Source organism: Pristiophorus japonicus, chromosome 6 (assembly GCF_044704955.1).
Source record: "Pristiophorus japonicus isolate sPriJap1 chromosome 6, sPriJap1.hap1, whole genome shotgun sequence".
Classification (NCBI taxonomy): domain Eukaryota; kingdom Metazoa; phylum Chordata; class Chondrichthyes; family Pristiophoridae; genus Pristiophorus; species Pristiophorus japonicus.
Genome location: NC_091982.1, coordinates 170,827,295 through 170,854,830, shown reverse-complemented (window position 1 = coordinate 170,854,830; position 27,536 = coordinate 170,827,295). Strand labels below are relative to the sequence as shown.

The window sequence follows — 27,536 nt, the reverse complement described above, 5'->3', positions numbered from 1 at the left end:
TCAATGGACGCACCCCAACCGAAGACTACGCAGTCCGAAGTCCTCTCCTCCGTCCGGAGTACGGCTCGCCTAGAAGGCCAAGTGCAGCGAACCCCGAAACCGTGATTCACCGGCAACTGTCTAAAGGGATTGGTGAGCATAGTCCCTGAACCCTCAGAGCTATAACTTAGTTAGTTAGGGGAATTGGGAGAGGGGGGGGCAGGCTGGGATAACTTGTGTAAATGTATCTGCATTCTCCTCTTTACCCCATTTAGAGTTTAAGCTGTATTCTTTTCCCCACAGGCTGTAATTTGACATTTTATTCAATGTGTTGTACCCTTCAGTGTGTATTGGTCTGTGTGTGTTATTAAAGGTGTGCCTTTTACTTATTTTTAAACACAATAAAGCCATACCTGCTTCCTACCTTGAAACCGATTGTCTGTCCAAGTCTGTCACAGTCCCTTCATAATTCCGGTGTTTAGAACCAAGGGTGTGGGAGCGATTCGGAACCGCTCATATAAGGTCAGAAGGGAAAGCTGACCCCCTGCAAACCACCCCTTACATAACCGCGTCTCCGGGATCCCCTGGATGCTCTCCTCCTTCCAGATGAGAGAAATTAGATTGTGTATTTGTGCTAAAAGTGCTTCTCCGCCATGTTTTAATGCTTCAGCGGGGATTCCATCTGCTCCTGAGGCCTTGTTGTTCTTCAGTTGATGGATGGCCTTTTCTACCACATGCCAGGCTGGGGTTGTGCTGAGATGGTGGCAGGTAGCATGCTGCGGGATGGAGTCGAGGACACTCACGTCGAAGACACAGTCTCAGTTGAGGAGATCTTTGAAGTGTTCATCCAGCGGGCACTGACTGCCTCTCTTCCTTTGATGAGTACCTCTCCATTCTTGGCCTGCTGTCGGGTAGGGGCTTGGGTGCTTGGGCTGTAGGTGGTCTTGACTGCGCTGAAGAATCCACGCATGTCATGGTTGTCGGCTAGTTGCTGGATCTGCTGCGCTTTCTCCACCCACCATCTGTTCTTTAGGTTGCGAGATTTTTGTTGGACCTCGGCCTTCAGACATCTGTAGAGCTGCTTTCTTGCACTCGAGTTGTGTTGCTGTTTCCAATCCAAGAATGCCTTGTACTTGCAGCTTATTAGCTCCTGGATCTCTTGGTCATTCTCGTCGAAACAGTCTTTGTGTTTCCTGGTCAAATGACCGAACGTCTCTTCACAGGTGCTAATTATGGAGGTCTTGAGGACAGACCAGGCATTGTGGACATTCTGCATCTCTGGGTCACTGGGAGTCGCCAGGTTGGCAGTGAGGCGCTGGTTGAATAGTGCTTTCTCAGCCGAGTCATGGAGTGCCCCAGCGTTGATTTTCCTACAGCATTGTTTCTGTTGCCGTTACTGTTTTGGGGCTACGTTGATGGTGATGACAGAGCAGATTAGGTGGTGGTCCGTCCAGAAATCGTCAGCTTCTGTCATGGCAAGGGTGATATGCACGTCCTTGCGGTCCCTCACTTGGATGATGACGTAGTCTAGCAGATGCCAGTGCTTGGAGCGAAGGTGCTGCCATGAAGCTTTATACTTGTCTTTCTGATGGAACAGGGTATTGGTTATGACAAGGCCATGTTCTAAGCATTTCGTCAGGAGGAGGGTACCATTGGAGTTAGTTTGCTCGACGCCCTCTCTGCCAATCACACCTCCCCAGAGGTCTGTGTCTTTCCCAACTCTGGCGTTAAAGTCACCCAGGAGGATCACCTTGTCATCCATTAGTACTTGGGATAGGTAGTTGAAGGCTGGAGTAGAACTCCTCTTTGGTCTCGTCTGTAGCTTCCAGTGTTGGGGCATACGCGCTGAAGACCGTAGTGCACTGATTCTGGGCTAGGGTGATCCGAAAATTCATGAGGCATTCTTTTATCCCACAAGGGGAGTCTCTGAGATGGCCCAATAGTTCATTTTTTATGGTGAAGCCAACCCCATGAAGGCGGCGATCTTCTGGTTTTCCTTTCCAGAGGAAGGTATAACCACCACCTTGTTCCTTGAGCTGGCCTTCCCCTGACCACCGGGTCTCGCTTAGGGTGACGATGTAGATGTCAAAACGTCTGAGCTCCCAGGCAACCATAGCAGTGCACCATTCCGATCTGTCGTTGTTGGCATTGTCCATGAAGGTCCTGATGTTCCAGGTCTCAAACTTCATTTCAAAGGGTGGAATATGCCTGTGCGTGTATTCTTTTAACATGCTGTGACCATTGCACACCAGTTACCACATGGGCTTGACAGAGCAAGGTCTTGGTCCAGTGGCAAGGGGATTCAAGACGACTGGAGACCAGGTTCCACTGTACAGATAAACACACATACTCCTACTGTCCTCCTTTGTCCTTCCCACAGGGCCTCTCTCCCTGGGTTTCATAGGATGCAGGGGCGGCCTCACGAATTCGCTGTTGGCCCATGCTGTGCCGTTCCTGGGCCACAACCCCGCTGCTGGTCCACACTGCGCCGCTCCTGCTCCATGATCTCCAGGCCTCACCATCCGCCAGATGTCCCACTGCCCTCCGGCCTCCCGCTGCCCTCCGATCTCTGGGCCTCCCGCTGCTCCCTGTCCTCCCGGCCTCCCGTTGCCCTCCAACTTCCCGCCACCCGCTGCCCTCTGACCTCCAGGCCTCACGCTGCTCCCCATCCTCCAGGCCTCCCACTGCCCTCCGACTTCCGGGCCTCCCACTGCCCTCCGACCTCCGGGTCTCCCAATGCTCCAAATCCTCCGTCCTCCCACTGCCCTCCGACCTCCGAGCCTTCCGATGCCCTCCAACTTCCAGGCCTCCCACTGCCTTTCAACCTCCGGGCCTCCGCTGCCCTCCGACTTCCAGGCCTCCCACTGCTCCGACGTCAGGGCCTCCCACTGCTCTCCGACCTCCGGGTCTCTCCCTGTCCTCTGATCTCCGGGCCTCCCACTGCCCTCCAACCTCCGGGCCTCCCGCTGCTCCCCGACCTCCAGGCCTCCCACTGCCCCCTGATCTCTTCTGGGCCCTGACCCTGGGGAGGTATATCGCTGGTCTGTTACTGGGGAGCATCAGCCATGTTTGTGGTTTTCAGTCACGGAATTCAAATCAGACATGGAAAGTGACTTGGGATTTAAATTCTACACAGGTGAAAAATGGTAAGACTGACTTCAACATAGTAGAAGACCAGCCTGAGATTGATAGATGTCGATTGTGAGGTGCAGGATGGGTTGTGCTTTCCTGCAACACTTTCCAAGTAAGAGATATTTTGACCAGCGGTTCTCCAATGGCTATTTTTTAATATCAAGTTAGAGCAGGTGATAGTATTTGCTTTCTGATAATAGTAATAAAAACTTCAGCACTATGTTTATACAGTGCCCAAATTATACAAAGGACAGGCTGAGCATCTTTTTAGTCTGGTTGTACACCGGAGTACGAGATGCCTTTGTGGAGGTGGTCTCATGTCACTTGATGTTCATGCACTTGGGAGTCACATTGTGACCTGAAGCCCAAGTTATACTGCCACTTTTGCAACAATATTTATTCAAACATTTCCATGGATCTGGCAGTATAATCATAGCCAAGTGACATTGAGTTTTAAAACCAGGAATCAGTATATTGTGATGTATTCCTTCTGGTCATATTTTGTCATATTCTGCAGAATAATTTACATCTTCATAACACAAAAACCAGGTGCGCAGAAAAGATTGTGAGCCTGAAATGTTATTTTTGCTTTGTTCAGAGTAATGATTGCAATTTTTCAAACTTAAAACCTACACTCTCGGAACTGATATCAAGCATCATTTTAATCTTAATGTTTTGGTTCAAAGGACGAATATGAAGATAGAGTTATTAGTTTCTCAAATGTACTGCTAATGTTTATGAAGCTGGGAATAGAGTCTGCTCCTCTATGTCAAACTGTAACTGTAAATGTTATATTACTGTGTTTTAAATGCATAATTTTAGTGCCTAATTTAGTGTAAATCAGGCTCATGTCTATTTTTTGTAGCTTGATTATTGTTCCTTTTCTAGCTCTGCAGTCACAATTGCTCAGCTCCATAGCAGCACATTACGTTCTGCAGTCTTGCCTTCCTCATACAATCTCTGCAGGCTTTTAAAACTTGCCAACACCTGATCACTTCTTCTTAATTGTTGAGCATCAATAAAGAGGAGGTACATAAAAGGTTGGCAGCGCTCAAAGTAAAGACGTCACCAGGTCTGGATGGGATGCATCCTCGGTTGCTAAGGGAGGAAAGGATGGAGATAACACAAAACTCGGAAATATAGCAAACAGTGAGGAGGATAGTAACAGACTTCAGGAGGAACTAGACAGACTGGTGAAATGGACAGACACATGGCATTTAACGCAGAGAAGTGTGAACTGATGCATTTTGGTCAGAAGAATGAGGAGGGGCAATATAAATTACATGGTACAATTTTAAAAAGGGTGCAGAATCAGAGAGACCTGGGATGTACGTACACAAAACTTTGAAGGTGGCAGGACAAGATGGGATTCTTGAAGGGTTTTAATAGAGTAAATAAGGAGAAAGTGTTTCCAGTGGCAGAAGAGTCAGTCACCAGAGGACCCAAATCGAAGGTAATTGGCAAAAGAACCAGAGGCGAGATGAGGGGACATTTATTTATGCAGCGAGTTGTTAAGATCTGGAATGCAATGCCTGAAAGTGGTGGAAGCAGATTCAATAATAACTTTCAAAAGGGAATGGGATAAATATTTGAAGGGAAACATTTGCTGGGCTTTGGAGAATGGGCAGAGGAATGGGACTAATTGGATAACTCTTTCAAAGAGCTGGTACAGGCACGATGGACCGAGTGCCTGCCTTCTGTGCTGCATCATTCTATGATCAAACACTGGGTATATTGGAAAATGGGTTTATGTTGATTTTGGATCACTGCAAGCTGTTACTGACACCCCATGAATGTGAATCATCATTTCTCATTTTTACAAGTGTAAAGTATCAGTGCCATGGAAAATTTAATTTTTCACAAGGTTTAGTTGGACTTTGTGGTTGTATCTCACATATGGTACATGAAAAGGGAATCAAAAGGATGATATAAGAAAAGAAACAAACAGCAGTTTTTGGTCACCAATAACATTATACTACCAACAACAGCTGTTTGACATTGTTGAGCCTAATTTTAATGTTATTTTTTTGCTCTTTTAACTCCAACCATACTACACACCATTTCCTGAATCAAAAGCATGGACAGGTAATCTGCTTCCAGACCTCTGCCAATGTCCCTCTGTAACTGGAAGAATGTTATTGGTCAAGCTCACCTGTTCCTTGGCCTTCTCTGCCTCCTTATAAGTGTCAGACCCAATAAATGATGATTTGAAAGAGGTTTGAGGGATTCAACTGTGTCCATCCCTCTCTAAATAATACCGACTGAAACTGCCTCGCACTCCCACTCCACAAGACACACATGGCCTGCCAGTGCTATGCGATTGGTCACATCCATTATTTGTTACTTTAACCAGAATTACCCAAAGGATAATAATTACAAAACAAGTATGAATACCATTAAAAACAGCATGTGGCTTTTTGCAAAGATTCAATAAATGTGAAAGGACAAAAAGTGACTAATTAACACCAGGTTTGGGTGAACTTCATCAAAGAGGAACAAATTGGGACTTAGTATCATTGCTTCAATCTGGACATTGTTTATAGCTTTGTGTACAAAATAAACACGGCTGACAGTCTTGTCTTGGTGGGTGGAAAGCAAAGGCCCTCCCACGCACGCTCCACAGATCTGTTCATTTCAAGTCTTTTCAATAGTTGAATGGAAAATGTGTAAGACGTTAAAGTTACTTTCTGATCAGATGGTGGGGTTGTACAGCAGGAAGCGGCTGGAAACACAGACACACGTCTCTGAAGCTGGATGTTTGATCTTTGTAATGCCCAGTGCAGATGTGAGCACTGTGAGAGCATGAAATCAGCCGACACGCCAATAGAAATGTGGGGAACATGAGCATTAGAAATCGTAATTCGCCCACGCTGGTGAAGGTCACGATCCACAGCAACACCGATGGTAGTTTTTGATGTGAATATTTTCACATTGCATTTTATTAATCTGGCAATCAAATAATTGCATTGTATAATTAAACATTTCTAACTAGTTGATATTATTAGCGGATTGATGCAATATCCCAAGGAGGGTCAGAAAATTTACGATTAGATCAAGTGATTTATTGCAGCAATTAATTTGTTATCACTAGGACCTGCTCAGAAACCAGCAGTTCCGCTGCTTCTGGTATTTTATCTGCAAAATCGTGTTACCGGGGCAGCAAAATTACACTTCATGGGGTATGTGTAGAACTTTGCTGAATTTCTTTGTAGGATGCTGCCCCAAGATGAATCCCTCAACTTAACGATGGTCCAATTTTAGGAAATGGAGAGGGAGGGAGGCTACGAGTCAGGGAGGAGTGAATGAGAGAGGGGGACTGTAAGACTGAGCGACGCGGACTGGACACATAGTAGTGACAGAGCGCAGAGCGGGGTCATTATAAACTCGTTTAATAGAAACTGGATAATTTGTTTTCAGAGTGGGACATTTAAAAAATAAGCTGGCGAAAATATTTCACCCAGAATTGACAACGAGGTGAGCGGATTCCGCAGTGAATAAAAAGCAGGAGGGTAATTAAAACAAACTGGAAACTTCCCTTTTTCGTTTAGATTGAAGTGAAACGCAATCGGCGATTTTCCGGTAAAGATGAATAAGAATTTTTTCAAACGTTTTTGACCGTAATAATATTTACCGGCGTCTTATAAAACGAGTCGGTTAAGTTTGTCATTTCAATGTTTTGTAATATATTTTTCTCTCGCGAATGGATTTCACTGCGGTGAATGAATGATTCATGTTTAATATTATGATCTACATTGTAGGGTTATTCAGCAGGTATATGAAACTTGTGAAGTGTGGGTGAAGTGCAATGGGACCATCTCAAATCTGGAGGCAGTAATAAGGAGTTGAACTGTTGAAGTGTCGATGAGCAGATTATTGTAGCGCTGCCTTTAGCGACTCTCCCACTATATATTGCTAGAATTTGCACTGTGATTTCTGCTGCTCTTTCTCAAGCCGTGAACTTATTTGCTGCACGGATGTAGTTTGAGAAGTGAATAGTTGGCCCTATGAAGGTAACTGGCCGCTGAACCCGACGGGCAAAACAAAGTCCGCGGAAAAACTGCTGTTCTGCAGATGTGCGGACTTTCCCCAGGTTAGTTGAGGGGAAGCAGCGGTCATTATTGGGACTGTACATTGAGGGTCAGCGAGACGGTTAAATGACAGGTTAATGGCGATTTTCGTCATCATACATCGAAATCGATATAAGCAACAATAAAAAAATCTGCAAACATAACGGGGGGGTTGTACAACAGAAGTATCCGTTGGCTGTACAGATTATACGCCTAATATTGTTGGATGAGCACTATTACACAGTGTTGAGGATGAATTGTGAGTTCTGGAGATTGGATACTAATGTTCACAAATCAGCTACAATCATTTTTACCCAGAGATTAAAAATATGCAGTTTAATAAAAATGGCAATGGTGAATTTCAGCAGCATATAATGTCAGTGTGAAATATCCCATTTGAAAGACTTTTTGCAGCATTAATGAAATGGCTAAAGTCAACACAGTGCGGGAAATTGGTTCTTGTCTGAGTTTTCTGTGTTTGAGGCTCCCATAGTTTGGTTCCGTGTAAATTTATTATCTGATTACAATCCATGCGGAGCTCCTTCGGAACATTTCACTAAGTTAAAGGCGCTCTATAAATGCAAGCTGTTGCTAAATGTGAACTGGAGCTTGGAATGTCCTTTAGTATTAGTTACATTTTTAAAATACATCGAAAGATCAGTGTGTGAAAGTAACCCTTTCGTTGTGAATCTGTTCCTCATTAACTTCAATTCCAAAGATCCCACTGGATAGAATTTCTCTCCGTTTATTTTAAAAAGGGATCGGCAAAAATATTTGTGATTTTTTAAAAAATTGCACTTTAATATATAGAACAAATTCTTCATGTAGGACAAGACTAAAATTGAAATGTAGTTTTGTAAATTGCATTGGTGGTAAAACAGAATCTAAGGACAATTTGTAACATCTCAGCATTAAAACTGACCGTTATACAACAACAACAACTTGTATTTATATAAAATGAATTAGTTCAATTTCTCAGTGCTGGCTAAATATCTTTTACATATGTGTGTTTTAAGTGATTCCTGTTCTCATTTGCTTTCTCTACTGTTTAGTGGGACAATTTACTTCAATGGGTGCCGACTTCCTCCGTGCATTGGTTGTAGCAACATCCTTATAATCATCCTGTAAATCTACATATTACGCTTGGCCCATGGAATAAAGCGGGCAGTAGCAGCATGGATATAAAATTGGCTAAGGGATAGAAAACAGAGAGATGTGGTGAAGGGGTATATTTCAGACTGGAGGGAGGTATCCAGTGGTGTTCCCCAGGGTTCAGTACTAGGACCACTGCTGTTTTCGATATGGTTTAATGACTTGGACTTGTGGACTTGTGGGTACAGGAGACAATTTCCAAATTTAGGGATGGCACGAAACTTGGAAGTGTAGTAAACAGTGAGGAACATAGTAATACACTTCAAGAGGAGATAGCCAGGCCGATAGAATGGCCAAACACATGGCAGATGAAACTCAACGCATGAAAATGTGAGGCGATGCATTTTGGCAGAAAGAATGATAAGAGACAATACAAGCTAAATGGTACCATTTTAAAGGGAGTGCGTGAACAGAGACCTGGGCATGTTTGTACACAAATCTTTTTAGGTGACAGTACAGGTTAACAAAGCAGTTCATAAAGCACATGGGATCCTGGGCTTTATAAATAGAGTCATACAGTACAAAAGCCAGGGAGTTATGCTAAACCTACATAAAATACTAGTTCGGTCCCAGATTGAGTATTGTGTCCAATTCTGGGCACCACACATTATGAAGGACATGATGGCTTTAGAAAGGGCACAGAAGAGATTTACTAGAATGGTTACAGTTACGTCGATAGATTGGAAAAACTAGGATTGTTCTCCGTAGAGCAGAGAAGGCTCGGAGGAGATTTGATAGAGATGTTCAAAATCATGAAGGGTTTAGAGAGAAACTGCTCCCAATGGTGAAAGGTGAATGACCAGAGGGCACACAGTGAAGGTGATTGGTAAAAGAACCAGAGGTAACATGAGGAAAAACTATTGAAAGCAACACATGGTTAGGATTTGGAATGCACTGCCTGATAGGGTGCTGGATACAGATTTAATAGCAGCCTTCAAAAGGGAATTGGATAAATACTTGAAGGAGAAAAAATTGCAGGGATAAGGGGAAAGAGCGGGGGAATGGGACTAACTGGATTGCTCTTCGAATGAGCTGGCACAGACTCGATGAGCCGAATGGCCTCTTTCTGTGCTGTACCATTCTATGATTCTCTAATTCTATACAATTTTGTTTCATGTCGTCCACAAATACAATCTTTGCCTGATGTAATCTAAGTGGAAATATTTCATTATCCTTGTTTATATTCATTTATGCGTGACATTTTTAAAGTTTGAGAAATACCCCAACTAGTTTAATATCAAAATGACAAATATTGTTTTCTCTCACTGCACTTTGGTAGGCAAATATTGCCAGAGTTGATCTTTTCACTTAAATTGTGATCATAAAACTGAAGAACAGGAGTATAAATGAAGAAAATTGAAGTGGAACAAGAAATAGTTATCTCCCTCTCTCTCTCTCACACACACACACACTACAGTAGATATTTGGAATAGATTCCCATTAATAGTAGATTCATGCTATTTCACCTTTAATAAGGAGCAGGATGATTCGGAGTTGGATGACTATTATTGAATGGGGATAAAGTAGACATAGATAATGAATTAATTATACACCAGCACACAATGAATCCAGCCCTACTAGGATCATGAGAATGTCCAATGGAATGCAACTGGTACCATAGACTGTAATGTTAGATTGATCTTTTGAAACCTTTTCTTGTGTTCCTGTGATTGGTGATTAAAATGTATAATTTATTCTGGTTATGTGACCAGTTTTTTTTATATAAGATAGTATTTGGTTAAATTAATGTCTGGATAACAAAATGCAAATCTTCTCATTAATTTTGCAGTCTTTTTTTTACTGTCACCTTGTTTATTTTGTGTGTACAGGAGATAAAATTAAGTCAGAAATGGAAACAAACTTTTCTGATATTTACTCATGTATGTCCAAAATTAAAGGCTGAATCTGAAAAGATTAATATTCTACTTATGTACTTTAAAAACACTAATTTGAAAATATCTGCACTTTATAGAAAACTCTGCTGAGAATATATGATGCACTGAACCTTTGAAATGATCCTTTAATGACTTTGAATGTAGTCTGTGGGCAGATTAAGAGAGAAAAATTGGAACCTGCTCCAAAGTTAACACACTTCTGCACACAGTCACTTGCTTTCACATGGCCAGCGAGTGTATATCTTGATGGATCAGTAGGAGGTGGGATTTTATTGGGGTGAAGCAAGCAAAGTGAATTTATTCTCCTCTGTGGTTTAATGCTTTGCTGTTGCAAATTCCTTCCCCGAGCCTAGAACTGATGAGACACAAAACATTTGAGACTGGCAAATTGCAGCGATATGTTACACTCTCTTTTAAAAAAATAAGCAGTCATACCACTCCTGAAGCATCATATTGGCCTGTAATTTGCAGTCAGTGGCAAAGCAAAGGTGCGCCATTGACCCCGACGTAAGCTTCCCACAAAGATCTCGCGATCTCAGTGATGAAAAGTCCGGCTTTTCCAAAGTTCAGTTCCGATCAGTGTAAGTTAATGGGGAATCTCGTACGCGAACTGCTTTGGCATCAAGTTTTCTAAGCAACCAATCACAACACAGACTTCTCTCAGACCAGGAGCCAGGAAGTGAATAATCTCCTTATATTATAACTTTAAAACATTTGTTATAGAGAGCAAAACAAAGATTGGGGCTCTCACAAGGGGAACAGGTAAATCTAAAATAATGAACAAACTTTCAATAAATTTTTTTGTTAACGTTTCTCAAAAATAGTCATTTTTTATTAAAATTGAAAAATGCAAAACTCCACAAAATTAAAGCTGGTATTTCAGGGCCATAAAGTTTGTTTAGCAGTCAATACTCTGGTAAAACCCCAGTTACACCTAATTCAAAAGGCGGGAGTCGAGAGAGGCAGCGGCCTATAAAAGGCTCAGCAGTCCGGGGAGCGTCGAGAGAGGCAGCGGCCTATAAAAGGCTCAGCAGTCCGGGGAGCGTCGAGAGAGGCGGGAGTCGAGAGAGGCAGCGGCCTATAAAAGGCTCAGCAGTCCGGGGAGCGTCAAGAGAGGCGGGAGTCGAGAGAGGCAGCGGCCTATAAAAGGCTCAGCAGTCCGGGGAGCGTCGAGAGAGGCGGGAGTCGAGAGAGGCAGCGGCAGCGGCAGCGGCAGCGGCAGCGGCAGCGGCCTATAAAAGGCTCAGCAGTCCGGGGACCGGTGCAGCTCCAGCTGAGAGAAGTCAAAAAAGAAGTAGAAAGAAATCAAAAGGTGACGTCACAGCCAACGTGGTAAGTGACTGGCTGCTGATTGGTGAGTAGTTTTTCTTTTTCTTTATTAGTCAGTAACTTTTAACATTGTTGTCGGCAATTTAAGTGTATCTAAGGGTTAAGTCATGGCAGGACAGCTCGGTCATGTGATATGCTCCTCCTGTACCATGTGGGAACACGGGGACAACACCAGTGTCCCTGACGACTACATGTGCGGGAAGTGTGTCCACCTCCGGCTACTGACGGTCTGCGTTGCGGAGTTGGAGCTGAAGGTGGATTCACTCTGGAGCATCCACGATGCTGAGAATGACGTGAGTATCACGTGTAGTGAGTTGGTCTTACCGCAGGAGAAGGGTCCACAGCCAGCGAGGGAATGGAAGACCAGCAGAAAGAGTAGTGCAAGGAAGGTAGTGCAGGGGTCCCCTGTGGTCATCCCACTGCAAAACAGATACACTGCTTTGAGTGCTGTTGAGGGGGATGACTCATCAGGAGTGGGCAGCAGCAGCCAAGTTCATGGCACCGTGGCTGGCTCTGTTGCACAGGAGGGCAGGAAAAAGAGTGGGCGAGCGATAGTGATAGGGGATTCAATTGTAAGGGGAATAGATAGGCGTTTCTGCGGCCGCAACCGAGACTCCAGGATGGTATGTTGCCTCCCTGGTGCAAGGGTCAAGGATGTCTCGGAGCGGGTGCAGGACATTCTAAAAAGGGAGGGAGAACAGCCAGTTGTCGTGGTGCACGTTGGTACCAATGACATAGGTAAAAAAAGGGATGAGTTCCTACGAAATGAATTTAAGGAGCTAGGAGCTAAATTTAAAAAGTAGGACCTCAAAAGTAGTAATCTCGGGATTGCTACCAGTGCCACGTGCTAGTCAGAGTAGGAATCGCAGGATAGCTCAGATGAATACGTGGCTTGAGCAATGGTGCAGCAGGGAGGGATTCAAATTCCTGGGGCATTGGAACCGGTTCTGGGGGAGGTGGGACCAGTACAATCCGGACGGTCTGCACCTGGGCAGAATCGGAACCAATGTCCTCGGGGGAGTGTTTGCTAGTGCTGTTGGGGAGGAGTTAAACTAATATGGCAGGGGGATGGGAACCAATGCAGGGAGATAGAGGGAAACAAAAAGGAGGCAAAAACAAAAGACAGAAAGGAGATGAGGAAAAGTGGAGGGCAGAGAAACCCAAGGCAAAGAACAAAAAGGGCCATTGTACAGCAAAATTCTAAAAGGACAGAGGGTGTTAAAAAAACAAGCCTAAAGGCTTTGTGTCTTAATGCAAGGAGTATCCGCAATAAGGTGGATGAATTAACTGTGCAAATAGATGTTAACAAATATGATGTGATTGGGATTACGGAGACGTGGCTCCAGGATGAGCAGGGCTGGGAACTCAACATCCAGGGGTATTCAACATTCAGGAAGGATAGAATAAAAGGAAAAGGAGGTGGGGTAGCATTGCTGGTTAAGGAGGAGATTAAGGCAATAGTTAGGAAGGACATTAGCTTGGATGATGTGGAATCTATATGGGTAGAGCTGCAGAACACCAAAGGGCAAAAAACGTTAGTGGGAGTTGTGTACAGACCTCCAAACAGTAGTAGTGATGTTGGGGAGGGCATCAAACAGGAAATTAGGGGTGCGTGCAATAAAGGTGCAGCAGTTATAATGGGTGACTTTAATATGCACATAGATTGGGCTAACCAAACTGGAAGCAATACGGTGGAGGAGGATTTTCTGGAGTGCATAAGGGATGGTTTTTTAGACCAATATGTCGAGGAACCAACTAGGGGGGAGGCCATCTTAGACTGGGTGTTATGTAATGAGAAAGGATTAATTAGCAATCTCGTTGTGCGAGGCCCCTTGGGGAAGAGTGACCATAATATGGTGGAATTCTGCATTAGGATGGAGAATGAAACAGTTAATTCAGAGACCATGGTCCAGAACTTAAAGAAGGCTAACTTTGAAGGTATGAGGCGTGAATTGGCTGAGATGGATTGGCGAATGATACTTAAGGGGTTGACTGTGGATGGGCAATGGCAGACATTTAGAGACCGCATGGATGAACTACAACAATTGTACATTCCTGTCTGGCATAGAAATAAAAAAGGGAAGGTGGCTCAACCGTGGCTATCAAGGGAAATCAGGGATAGTATTAAAGCCAAGGAAGTGGCATACAAATTGGCCAGAAATAGCAGCGAACCTGGGGACTGGGAGAAATTTAGAACTCAGCAGAGGAGGACAAAGGGTTTGATTAGGGCAGGGAAAATGGAGTATGAGAAGAAGCTTGCAGGGAACATTAAGACGGATTGCAAAAGCTTCTATAGATATGTAAAGAGAAAAAGGTTAGTAAAGACAAACGTAGGTCCCCTGCAGTCAGAATCAGGGGAAGTCATAACGGGGAACAAAGAAATGGCGGACCAATTGAACAAGTACTTTGGTTCGGTATTCACGAAGGAGGACACGAACAACCTTCCGGTTATAAAAGGGGTCGGGGGGTCTAGTAAGGAGGAGGAACTGAGGGAAATCCTTATTAGCCGGGAAATTGTGTTGGGGAAATTGATGGGATTGAAGGCCGATAAATCCCCAGGGCCTGATGGACTGCATCCCAGAGTACTTAAGGAGGTGGCCTTGGAAATAGTGGATGCGTTGACAGTCATTTTCCAACATTCCATTGACTCTGGATCAGTTCCTATGGAGTGGAGGGTAGCCAATGTAACCCCACTTTTTAAAAAAGGAGGGAGAGAGAAAACAGGGAATTATAGACCGGTCAGCCTGACATCGGTAGTGGGTAAAATGATGGAATCAATTATTAAGGATGTCATAGCAGTGCATTTGGAAAGAGGTGACATGATAGGTCCAAGTCAGCATGGATTTGTGAAAGGGAAATCATGCTTGACAAATCTTCTGGAATTTTTTGATGATGTTTCCAGTAGAGTGGATAAGGGAGAACCAGTTGATGTGGTATATTTGGACTTTCAGAAGGCGTTCGACAAGGTCCCACACAAGAGATTGATGTGCAAAGTTAGAGCACATGGGATTGGGGGTAGTGTACTGACATGGATTGAGAACTGGTTGTCAGACAGGAAGCAAAGAGTAGGAGTAAATGGGTACTTTTCAGAATGGCAGGCAGTGACTAGTGGGGTACCGCAAGGTTCTGTGCTGGGGCCCCAGCTGTTTACACTGTACATTAATGATTTAGATGAGGGGATTAAATGTAGTATCTCCAAATTTGCGGATGACACTAAGTTGGGTGGCAGTGTGAGCTGCGAGGAGGATGCTGTGAGGCTGCAGAGCGACTTGGATAGGTTAGGTGAGTGGGCAAATGCATGGCAGATGAAGTATAATGTGGATAAATGTGAGGTTATCCACTTTGGTAGTAAAAACAGAGAGACAGACTATTATCTGAATGGTGACAGATTAGGAAAAGGGGAGGTGCAAAGAGACCTGGGTGTCATGGTACATCAGTCATTGAAGGTTGGCATGCAGGTGCAGCAGGCGGTTAAGAAAGCAAATGGCATGTTGGCCTTCATAGCAAGGGGATTTGAGTACAGGGGCAGGGAGGTGTTGCTACAGTTGTACAGGGCATTGGTGAGGCCACACCTGGAGTATTGTGTACAGTTTTGGTCTCCTAACCTGAGGAAGGACATTCTTGCTATTGAGGGAGTGCAGCGAAGGTTCACCAGACTGATTCCCGGGATGGCGGGACTGACCTATCAAGAAAGACTGGATCAACTGGGCTTGTATTCACTGGAGTTCAGAAGAATGAGAGGGGACCTCATAGAAACATATAAAATTCTGACGGGGTTAGACAGGTTAGATGCAGGAAGAATGTTCCCAATGTTGGGGAAGTCCAGAACCAGGGGTCACAGTCTAAGGATAAGGGGTAAGCCATTTAGGACCGAGATGCGGAGGAACTTCTTCACCCAGAGAGTGGTGAACCTGTGGAATTCTCTACCACAGAAAGTTGTTGAGGCCAATTCACTAAATATATTCAAAAAGGAGTTAGATGAGGTCCTTACTACTAGGGGGATCAAGGGGTATGGCGAGAAAGCAGGAATGGGGTACTGAAGTTGAATGTTCAGCCATGAACTCATTGAATGGCGGTGCAGGCTAGAAGGGCCGAATGGCCTACTCCTGCACCTATTTTCTATGTTTCTATGTTTCTATGTAAAAGCATTAACTTTTAATGGCGTATTTAACAGCGATATTAATGTGGAAAAGCCAATGATTTAGTCAGTTTCACTGATTTCACAGATTGTTGGCTGTGTGGGTGGGGGATGGGGGGGCGGTGTCAGAGCAGTGAATAACTGACCGCAACTTCAGGATCCCCACATGCGCATGCAGGTTGCGCATGCGCTAAATCCTGAAGTTGCGGTCAGTTTCAAAGGGGAATTAAGAGCAAACACTGCTTGTTGACTGTTATTATGCACTGCAAACTCTGGGCCATTGTGCTCCTTCTTCTGGCTGGACACTATACCATATATGGAGAGTCTAATAACCTTCTCACACTCCTGGACAGGATACAAGATAAAGTTAAATTCTGATAAAAGGCCATTGACCTGAAATGTTAACTTTGTTTCTCTCTCCACAGAAGCTGCCTGACCTGCTGAGTATTTCCCGCATTTTCCGTTTTTATTTCAGATTTCCAATATCCACAGTATTTTGTTTTTGTATACAAGATAAAGCTGGTCATATGATATAACCTTTCTCTACTTCAAACCTTCTTCTTTGTCACAACTTTTCTTACCTTTCTTGATTTTATCGATACTATTCTGACCACTGGTCTCTGAGCTTTTCCCTCCTGCTCCTGATGAGTTGCCAATGCAGCATTCTGTGTACTCTTTCTCCTCTCTGTGTCTGACTCATTCTTTGCCAGGACCTCTCCGTACTTTTTTTTCAGTTTTTGTCTCCTAGAATTGTCACATTTTGAAAACCCAGGCTTGGCAGCAAAATCCACAGCTTCTTAAGTTAACAGATCTCCCAATTCTCTCCGTCTTGCTGGTATCTTGTATTATGACATTTGCCCATCACTTACGCTGCTCAATTTAAAAATGGCCCAACTTACTCCAGTTTGGAGAAAGTTAAATTCCCATGAAAGGGCAGTGTTGTTGCTCAACACATTTATTTTACTGCTCTAGGATCAGCCACTGCAAACAAGAAAGAAAAAACAAACAATACACAGGACAGATATAAGGAACTAATTACTTGAACCTCTTCGATGTGAAAATGCTAGCATTGCTTTCAGGTAATAAACTTGAGGAATTATTAAGGTAATTGATGTTCAGAAATATAAATGTTCATCAATTTAATTAATTTATTTTCCATTCCAGTATTCCATTTGCTTACACTGTGTGGGACAGAGATCTCAGCCGTACACTATACAATCATTAATGTCGTTGTGGGAGAAAAGGTTATGTTCCCTGTACATAACCAATGTGGAGCTCAGTATGAAGTATCATTTCTATCAAAATTCCCAACTCATACTAAACTTGCTTCATGGGGACTCACCGAGTCTGACGGACACCCACTGTACAAAGACAGACTGGAAAGGAGCACGAATGATTCTTTGGTGCTGCACAATGTACAGGTTAATGACACTAAACTGTATGGAATACAATTCGAATGCTACAGCACAAAAATAGCAGAGACAAAAGAGGAATTATTTGATTTGCGTGTGTTTGGTAAGTTATTCGATGATATAACTTTAAAATAAAACTGAGATTTTCAAACTCAATTTCACTCTGAGACAATTATTAGGAGGCATGGGTTATTCAACCATAGAGGCATCATAGCTGAGCTTGATCCTGTCCACACATTTACACTTCCTAGCAAGGGTCACTAAATCCTGACAAGGATTGTGACCCATGAGATTCTCCACTACAGCCCCAGGATACCGAGACCAATTCCATGACTCCAATATTTGTGCTGGCTGAGATCAGTGATCGAACTTCGAAACTTTGGGCTTGGTATAATTCAGTTCCACACCTGGCATTGCACTTACCAAGTGAGTCATCAGGGAGTGGGACTAATAGGATTGCTCTTCAAAAAGAGCCAGCGTAGACTCGATGGGCCGAATGGTCTCCTTCTGTGCTGTACTATTGTATGATTCTGTCATAGCATGTTCCCTCCATGAGGAGCTTCTGGGCCTCCACTCAGGACTCCAGCTGGGGTCAGGACCTTAGTGGAGTGTGAGGAAGGCAGCATGCTCGCTCTGTGGGCTTCCTTCTCATTATCCCAGAGTTGTGATTTATACAGAGGGTCCACCAACATCTGAAAACAGAGTATCCAGGTTAACATTTTGAATATGTCTCCTATGTCAGGGTCTGTTGTGTATGTCCAGCTGTTGTATTAACCCATTTAAACTAGTCATTTTATAGAATTAACTGTAGGATGAATGTGGACAGGATTTTACTGACAATACAGCTTCATCAGGGCCCGTGTTTTGTGAGGAAGATTGACCAAGCGTTTCCAACAGTCCAGTTATACACATTATAGATTTGTGTACTTTGCTGGAACTTAACATATTATTTATTTCCCACTAAATGTAAAATGGTGAAATTCTGGCAATACTATCAAGTCTCATAATTCGGCTCCTAACTATTGCTTCTATTTCAGAACCGGTTTCCAAGCCTGTGATGACAATAACTGGCAGTTGTTCCACTCCAAATATCACTCTGAGCTGCTCTGTCTTCAAGGGAACAAATGTCACATTTCACTGGGAAAAACAATCGTTATCTGGAGCTGTGAATGGAACCTATGATGGGTCAGAGCTAGTGATAGACCATGTTAGTGAACAGGAACAATACATGTACCGGTGCACAGCAAAGAACCCAGTCAGTAATGCAATCAGTGATCCATGGACAACAGAGCAGTGTAATAGTTATCATTCTAAAAGTAAGAGCTTATAAAAACTATTCGTACTGCAGCACTTGACTATTTGAAAGCTCTCCTGGCCAGCCTCCCATCTTCCACCCTCCATAAACCGGAGCTCATCGAAAACTCTGCTGCCCGTGTCCGAACTCACATCAAGTTCTGGTCACCCATCACCATTCTGCTCACTGACCTACATTGAAATCCTGTCCGGCAATGCCTCAATTTTTAAATTCTTCTCCTTATTTTCAAATCGCTCCATGGTCTTGTCCCTTCCCATCTCTATAACCTCCTCCAGCCCTTCAACCCTCCAAGACCTCAGTGCTCCTCCAATTCTCTCCTCTTGAGCAACACAGATTTTAATCGCTTCACCATTGGTGGCCGTGCCTTCAGCTGCTTAGGCCCTCTGCTCTGGAATTCCATCCCTAAACCTCTCTGCCTCTCTATCTCTCTTTTCCTTAAAACCTATCTCTTTGACCAAGTTTTTGATCATCAATCCTCAAGGCTAGGTGTCAAATGTTGTTTTAAAATGCTCCTTTGAAGAGCACTTATACAGAAGTAATCTCTTCATACAGATACTGAGTTTTTAAAAAGTGGATATATTCTATACAGGTAAGGTCAAGTTTGGTGAAAATTGTTGAAATTAGACACGGGGAGAGGGCATCCAAAGTGCTGACAACTCGAGTCTATTTGTGTTTTAAATGGCTTGCTGAAAAGGCAGATTATTCTGAACATATGAGTCATGAATTAAAGTCACAAACTTTACCGACTTTTAACTCGTGCACCATTTAATTTACGCTGAGCTTCTCCCAATCGTCTGATCTAACTTTGGAGTTGCATCGAAGATCTTTTACAGTTGAAGTTAACAGTACATTAAGTTAGTTAAGGATATTTATGTGTCAGTCTCAGCTCAATTGTAGCACTCTTACCTCTGAGTTAAAAGATCGTGGGTTCAAACACATTAGCGAAGCAGACACTTCTGTGCAATTCTGTTGGAGATACTGGGCCTGAATTTGCGGTCGGAGGTTTCCCGCAAGTAGATGCCTCCAAATGACATGCAATCTATGAACCTACCTGACAGTCCTGGATCCAAGGAGACTAGTGCTCCTGGGCCTCTATGGGTAGACATGTGTAGAGGCCCACATATCCCAGGGTCGCAGGCGGCTTGCAAGTACCCTGGGATCACGGGTGCCAGCCCAACCAATAAAAGAAGGGTGTCCCATAAAAAGCATTGATAAGCATGAATGGAAATCACATAAAAAACACATTTGCATAACAACCACATTACTAAAACAGATTATCTAGCAATCTATTTATTGCTATTGTGGGACTTTGCTGTGTTCACATTGGCTGCCACGTTTCCCAACACTGCAACAGTGACTGCAGTTCCGTACAAATTAATTGGTCGTGAATCGTTTTGGGGCATTGATGAGGTTGCGGTAGGTGCTATATAAATGCAAGTTCTTTCTCTTTGGTTACACTGAAAGTTACTTGGATTGCTTGACAACCTTTGTTCATCTATTATATCTTTTGTATTATTAAGTTAACATTAGCATGTACTATTTGTCCATAACAGTCGGGATATAGTTCTTAATGTGCAGGACCTAAGAGGCACCAGCTGCCTCTGAGCAATACAGCTGAAGTCAGGTCTCCGATGGCTATTTAAAAAAATGAGGATCCCAAAGTTTTTTAAATGTTTCATAGCAGAAACTGTAAACAGCATTTTATAGTACTGAATGTTGAAGAGTTATAAAATACAAGTGTTCTACAATTCTCAGATGTTGAAACTAGCCACAGAAGTTCACATTACCATAGACACAAGTCTCTTTCAGACATTAATGATGAGGGAAAAGCTGCAAACAGCGCCAAAACTGTGCCACACAATTGATTTGCAGGGAGCACTACAAGCAGCTGTAAAAGTACCACATTCAACACCGTGTGGTTTTAGTATTTTGTAATTGAGCACGGCATTCAATTGAACACTACCAAGAGCGAACACTACTGAGGGATTCCAGTGCATATAATAATATCTTAATTCTAGCTTGTGCAGTCACACTTCAAAGTGTCAAAAGTACAGAAACTTAATCATATCCTGTGGGGTTTTTTCTGAGTTCAATAATATGGCCGCTTCAGCTAAAGGTTTACAAACGGCTATGATTCACAGAATCTTTCCTTAACAATTAGTTTCTAACTGAGCTAAGAATGTTTCTATTTAAATCACTTCCACACCGAGAACCTGAGCAATGACCTGAAAAAGAGACAGCGCAGGTTAGAATCAGACCCATCTTAGAAACTAAACATCACGACCGTGCTCCGAATTTCAAACCACCGCGAGCAATGAAATGGGAGATTAGCTTTTATTAATTTAAAGATACACATCTGCCTCAAGTTGTAGGTTAGATCTCTTACTCTTGATATTTCGTGCACTCCCTGGGAACTAGTTTTAAACTTGTTCTCTCTGCTTATGTGTGCAAGCAAAGGGAATAAATTACCCATGTAACAAGACATGATATAGCAGTTCCAGACACTGTATTTTGCCTATATCTATCCACATATACACATTAACTAATAATTGCTTTCCACTAAGCCTGTCGCATCAGGGGTTTGTTACAGCCTTTTCAATGTTTTAATGCATTCTACAAAGTTTAACCCCTCTCTGATCTATTTTAGTTCAGAAACGGCTCTGGATTATGTACACCACTGCTGCAACAGTATTGCTGTTTGTTTTGATTTTACTCGTATACATCTGCTACAAAAGAAAACAGAGTGCCAGTCATAAAGGAAGCAGTAAGTACAACTATTATTATTAGACAAAACTACGAGGCTTCAGTAGAAGTTATAGGATGTTTATTACTTATTCCAGATATTGTAAGATTTGTAGACAGCAAGGATTACTCCTGAACATATACAGCTGGTCAAAATACTTAGTGAATTCAGGTTTAAGTATTGAGCTTGAACTGGATTCAAAATCACGCAGAAGTTATATTTAAAAAATGCAACTTCAGGATTATTTGTTAGCATTTTTAATGATAATTATTAAACATCAAGCATGGAACTGAAACATTTGATTCTTGCACATTAAGAACATAAAGTGCATGACTGGATAGTTACAAAATTAATACCTCTCAATTGCCCACTCTCTCAAATATCTATCGAATTCTCCCTGAACTGTTCCCATACTGTCTTCCTGGACAGTTCATTCCACACATTCACTGCCTTCTGCCTAAAGCAGTTCAATCTTGGCGTATAGGAACAGGAATAGGACATTCAGACCCTCAAACCTGCTCCGCCATTAAGTTAGATCATAGCTGATCTGTACCTCAACTCGAGTTACTGCTTTAGCTCCATATCCCTCGATATTGTTACGTAATGAAAATCTCTCGGTCTTGTACAGCCTCAGGACATCTCAAAGTGCTTTACCACTGATGTGATACAACCCCAACAGCCGCAGCCTTTTTGGTGGGGCTTCCAGATTTCTACTGCCCTTTGCGTGAAAAAGTGCTTCCTGATTTCCCGGCTGAATGGACTAACTCTAATTTTAAGATTATGTTCCCTAGTTCTTGATTCCTCCAACAGGGGAAATAGTTTCACTGTAAGTACCCTAATCCTTTCAACATTTGAAATATCTCGATCAGATCGCGCCTAAGTCTTGTATACTCAAGGAAATACAAGCCAAGTTTACATAGAATTACATAGAACATACAACACAGAATTAGGCCATTTGGCCCAACTGGTCCATGCCGGTGTTTATACTCCATGTGAGCCTCCTCTCATCCCTCTTCATCTAACCCTGTCAGCATAATCTTCTATTCCTTTCTCCCTCATATATTTATCTATCTTCCCCTTAAATCCATCTATGCTATTTGCCTCAACTACTGCTTGTTGTAGCGAGTGCCACATTCTAACCACTCTCTGGTTTAGAAGTTTCTCCTGAATTCCCGATTATCTTATATTTATGGCCCCTCATTTTGGTCTCCCCTACATGTGGCAACAACTTCTCTGCGTCTGCCCTATCAAACACTTTCATAATCTTAAAGACATCTATCAGGTCACCCCCCCCCCCCCCACAACCTTCTATTTTCTGGAGAAAAGAGCCCCAGCCTGTTCCATCTTTCTTGAAAGGTATTACCTCTCAGTTCTGGTATCATCCTTGTAAATATTTTTTGCACCTTCTCCAGTGCCTCTTATCCTTTTTAATAATATGGAAACCAGAAGTGTGCACAGTAGTTTAAGTGTAATGTAACTAAGGTTCTATACAAGTTTAACATACTTTTCTACTTTTCATTTCTATTCCTTTGGAAATGAACCACAGTTGTGCTGTTTTATGGCCTTATTAACCTGCGTCACTAAATTTATTGATTTGTGTATCTGTGCCCCTAGATCTCTTTGCTCCTCTACCCCAGTTAGTATGTAACCTCCTTATTCTTCCTATCAAAATGCACCACCTCACATTTATCTGTATCGTAATGTATTTTCCAATTACATACCTATTCTGCTAGTTTATTAATGTCTTGTACTTTGTCACAGTTTTCCACAGTATTAACTATACCCCTCAATAAGGTGTCATCCATAATTTTTGAAATTGTACTTCTAATTCTTTATGTAAATCGTTTATGTAAATGGTGAACAACAGTGGTCCAAGCACCTATCCTATGCAACACAATTTCCCATCATTTGCCAATCTGAATAACTATCCTTAACCCTACTCTCTGTTTTCTGTTCAGCTTGCTATGCATTCTGCTACTTGTCCCCTGATTCCATTTGCTCTGACCTTAGTCATGAGTCGACTAAGCAGTACCTTATCAACAGCCTTTTGAAGATCCAAATATATTACATCTTCTACATTACCCTTGTCTATTCTTTCTATTACTTCTTCAAAGAATTCAGTGAGGTTGGTCAAGGGTGTCCTTCCATTTTGAAATCCGTGTTGACCACTCAATTATATTTTCAGTTTCTGGATGTTTCATTACATCTTTAATAAAGATTCCATTATCTTTCCTGCCACCAACATTAGCTAACTGGCCTATAGTTCCCTGGATTCGCTTTATCTCCCTTTTTATATATAGGAATCACATTTGCTGTCTGCCAGTTATCTGGCACTATTGCCTTTTTAAATGAATTTATATATAAATAATGCCTCTGCTAACTCTTCCCCAACTTCTTTTAGTATGTGCAGATGCAATCTTCTGTAGCAGGGGTTTTATCCTCGCTAAGGTTGATTAGTTTATCAATTATTTCCCACCTTTCTATCTTAAATGTCTTAATATCTTTTTTGAGCTCTCCTAATGCCATATCCACCTTGTTATTCTCCCTGGTAAATACTGAGGCAAAGTAACTATTCAATAATTCTGCTATTTCACTGTCATTACCTGTGAGTTTATCATGTGCATCCCTCATAGTACTATCCCTATCTTGATTTTAATTTTGAAAATTTATGTGTATGCAGAATACTTTACTAATTCTTTTCATATTCCTTGATAATTTAAGAGTTTCTCTTGGTTTTCCTAATTTTTTTTCACTTCTTTCTTAACCTCTTCATATTCCCTTTTGACATTTTCTCCTTTATTGACTATGTACTTAGTGTATGCCCTTTTCAGTTTCAGCTTCATCTTTATCTGTTTATGCAACCTGTCCTCATAATTTAATCCTCTAAGCCCTAAACTCTCTGTCTATCCACCCTCTTCTAAGCTTGAACCCATTCCCTGGTTCTTGAGTTTGTGGCAACCGTGAACATATCAGGATAACATTTATGTATTCTCTTACATACCTTGAAAACTTGAATAATGTCATCCCTCTTTCCATTTTTCCAACCTCTCCAGATTCTTTTGCATCATGTTTACCTGTATTCTTCTGCTGAATTCCTGCCTCCACTTTGGTGCCATCTGAAAAATTAGCTTGGTTTCTGTCCCCAGCTCCAAGTCAGTTATACACATTGTAACAGCAATGACTCCAGTATTGGTCCACCTTGTGACCCATTGCCATGTCGACACAGCTCCATTCACAAGCACCATTGCTTTCTCTAGTTTCTAATCCACTGCTGAGGTTAACCGCCTACCCCATGCATTCCTGTCTTGTGGACGAAATGTTTGTGCGGCACAGTAACAAAAGTTCAACTGAAATTAAACACCACATCACAAATTGGTAGATTGCGATAAACAGTGCAGAAATGAAAGAGTGAGTAGAAGTACAACACTTAGGTAATTGGCATCTGTTAACTTTCAGGCTCTCGTTTAAATGTGTGGCCTCATTATTGAATTGAAAAATGTTAATAATGTAAAAAAACAGCCATTTCTCAAACACGGAGGTGGCTATACAGATAATATGTGGAATGGTCCATCAGCAAGTGCCTCTCACCTCACTAGTGTGGATCAGCATCCGTCCTGGTCCTGTTTGCAAATTCAGGACTGTACAATAGTTTCAAATGCAATACCAGCCAAACCTTGACAGTGTTCCAATAAATCCAATAGGGAATTCAGGAGAAATCTCTTCACCCAGAGAGTGGTTAGAAAGTGGAACTCACTACCACAAGGAGAAGTTGAGGCACATAGCATAGATGCATTTAAGAGGAAACTAGATAACAACATGAGGAAGAAAGGAATAGAAGGTTCTGCTGACAGGGTTAGATGAAGAGGGTCATAATGATTAGCTAAGATACATTTGGTTCCACTGACAGCTGTGCGTTGAATGGACAGACCGGTACACTTGTATTATGTTAGTCTGGTTAATCATGCATTTTCTGACTAGTTTTCAAAAAGTGATAAATGATGTGAATCTCATGTACTTTTCAGACAAACCAACAGAAAGGAACAATGAAGAAATATCTTACCTTAGAGATGGACTTATTGAAGCTACATACATTACTAGAATTGTTTCAAGCTAAACACAGCCCGTTGCCTGCAAAGTGGTACTTGCACAGTTAATCTCCCTGTGAACAGAGGCTTTTGGAGCAACTAAGTATAAAAATGGAAGGAACTGAGTGAATCTTACTGGGCTACAGAATGAGGATCAGTTGGTATGGGGTTTTTCGTTCAACTCAACTGTGTCAGAGAATGCAATGGAATTGTGATGCATTTTATGCTGCCACCACACTTTGACAAAACTTGTGTTAATATAATAGCCTCACCCGGCATCCATCCATACATAAATGCTATCAGGTGGCAGATGCTGGGTGCTGATTATGGCCCTGGCAATTTATTCTACTGCTTGGTCTGGGGACACTGGTGCCAATTGCCTCACTTCGTTTCTCCAGCAGAGATCATCACAGTGATGTGAATTTGTAAGATGTGACTCTTGTTTAGCTTTGCTATGTTGCACGTCTGTGTATTAAGATGGGAATCCCGTGCAGCTCTGTTGGGAACTTTACAGACACATCCATCCAGACTGTCAATCTTGTTTGGCACCACTAAACTAAAATTGAAACAAACATGGGGGTAGATTTTCAAACCGCTGCCCAGGCACAAAATTGGCATTGTGGATCGGTGGTTTCAATGAAAATCGGGCGGATTCTATAATGGTCACAATTAATGTTCCCGCTTATTATTTTCCAGTGTGTAGCCCCTTTAAAAGGGCTGCTCGGCCCATCGTATACCTTAACATTGAAAAGGTTGGTCCAGGGCTTCGCGAACGCAAGGGAACATTGGTCAAAATGCCATTCTTGCACCTGGGCGACAAGTTGAAAATCTACCCCAAGAAGTCGACCACTGTAAACAGCACCATGGCATATTGCAGATCGACAATGTGTGCATATATTACCAATGGATTTTAATAAATGAATTCATATCTTTATTTGTGGATGAGGTCAGCCAGGGTTCAGCTCCTGGTTATTGGCCATTAGTTCTAGATGGAGGGGTTGGCATATATGGTTGTTCATTAGGGGTAACGTTTGCCTCAGCTGTGATCACCAGCCCAAAGTCTAATCGTCTTCATTGTTTAGGTTCACCAATGATGAATGGGCTTTTTGCTTGGCTACCAGGGCAACCAGTGACTGTAGAGCTGTATCCAGCAAGGAGCAAAGAGAAAAAAACAGATTGGAGAAATATTTACAGCAAAGCTGGAAGTAACAGTCGAATATTGCAACCATATTTATATAAAAAGGATACAGTGTATGGATTGACAATCATTGCAACAATAATGCTACAATCCCACAAACATTGAATAAACTGGGACCAGTTTGAGCACATTAAACTAGGCTGACACTTCAGTGCAATGCTGAGGGAGTGCTGCATTGTCTGTCGAATGACATGCTAAATGAGGCCCTATCTGCCATTCTCAGGTGGATGTTAAAGATCCCATTGCTCTTTTCCAAAAAGAGCAGGGAGATCTCCGGGTGTCGGCCACCAATGCTCTCTCAACCAGCACCACCATAAACAGATCATCATTTGTTGTCTGTTTAACCCGACTGTGTGCAAAATTAACCCCTGCGCTAGCCTATGGAACAATTTCCACTTCTAAAATATTGCATCAGTTGTAAAGCACTTTGAGATGTCCTGAGGCTGTCTAAGACATTATATTAAATGCAAGTTCTTTATTTCTTCGGAAGGTTTGTTTTCTCAGACATCACTCCCATCTGTCACAAAACCCAACGATGTGCAATTCTTGTATCCCTTCCAGATTATTCAGGCCACATTGCATCAAGTTCCTCCACACACCTCATCACTGTAGCAGAAATGGCATGAAAATAGGAATTTGTATTTATTTTAGTCTTGCAGCAAAATATTTCAGTTCCAGGTTCACGTTAGTTATATAGGCCCCAAGTTTCCACATGATTTGCTCCTGATTTTTAGGAGCAACTGGTGGAGAACGGAGTATCTTAGAAATCGCAATTCTCCACATTTAAGTTTTTTGCAGTTCTAGTCATGTCGAACAGTTTCACTTTTGAACAGAATTTTTTTTCAAAAGGGGGCGTGTCCGGCCACTGACGCCTGATTTGAAAGTTTCCACAGTGAAAACGTACTCCAAACTAACTTAGAATGGAGCAAGTGAAGATTTTTGTAGGCCTGAAAAAACCTTGTCTACACATTAAAAAATCAGGCGCAGGTTACAAATTAGGCATCGGGAACGAGGTGGGGGGGGGGGGGAGGGAAGTCATTACATTCTACAATAAATCCTTAGTTATACTTATACAAATATTATACAAATAA

The 27,536-nt window shown here is 42.4% G+C and overlaps 1 protein-coding gene across 3 annotated transcripts in view; it reads left to right on the top strand.

Moving 5' to 3' along the window:
- Positions 1 to 27,280, top strand: part of LOC139265290 (SLAM family member 5-like) — an 84,759-nt gene extending 57,479 nt beyond the window's left edge. The window contains exons 1-6 of one of the 3 annotated variants that reach the window (XM_070882242.1): positions 11,523 to 11,579; positions 16,665 to 16,771; positions 16,857 to 17,207; positions 18,142 to 18,420; positions 21,067 to 21,183; positions 25,185 to 27,280. In XM_070882242.1, coding sequence (XP_070738343.1) covers positions 16,753 to 16,771; positions 16,857 to 17,207; positions 18,142 to 18,420; positions 21,067 to 21,183; positions 25,185 to 25,276 — 858 coding nt within the window. In that variant the 5' untranslated portion in view covers positions 11,523 to 11,579; positions 16,665 to 16,752 and the 3' untranslated portion in view covers positions 25,277 to 27,280. Of the gene's footprint in view, positions 1 to 11,522; positions 11,580 to 11,792; positions 11,848 to 16,664; positions 16,772 to 16,856; positions 17,208 to 18,141; positions 18,421 to 21,066; positions 21,184 to 25,184 lie in introns of those variants that run through there. The other 2 variants (XM_070882243.1, XM_070882250.1) reach the window with 2 other exon arrangements.
- Positions 27,281 to 27,536: the final 256 nt, after the last annotated feature.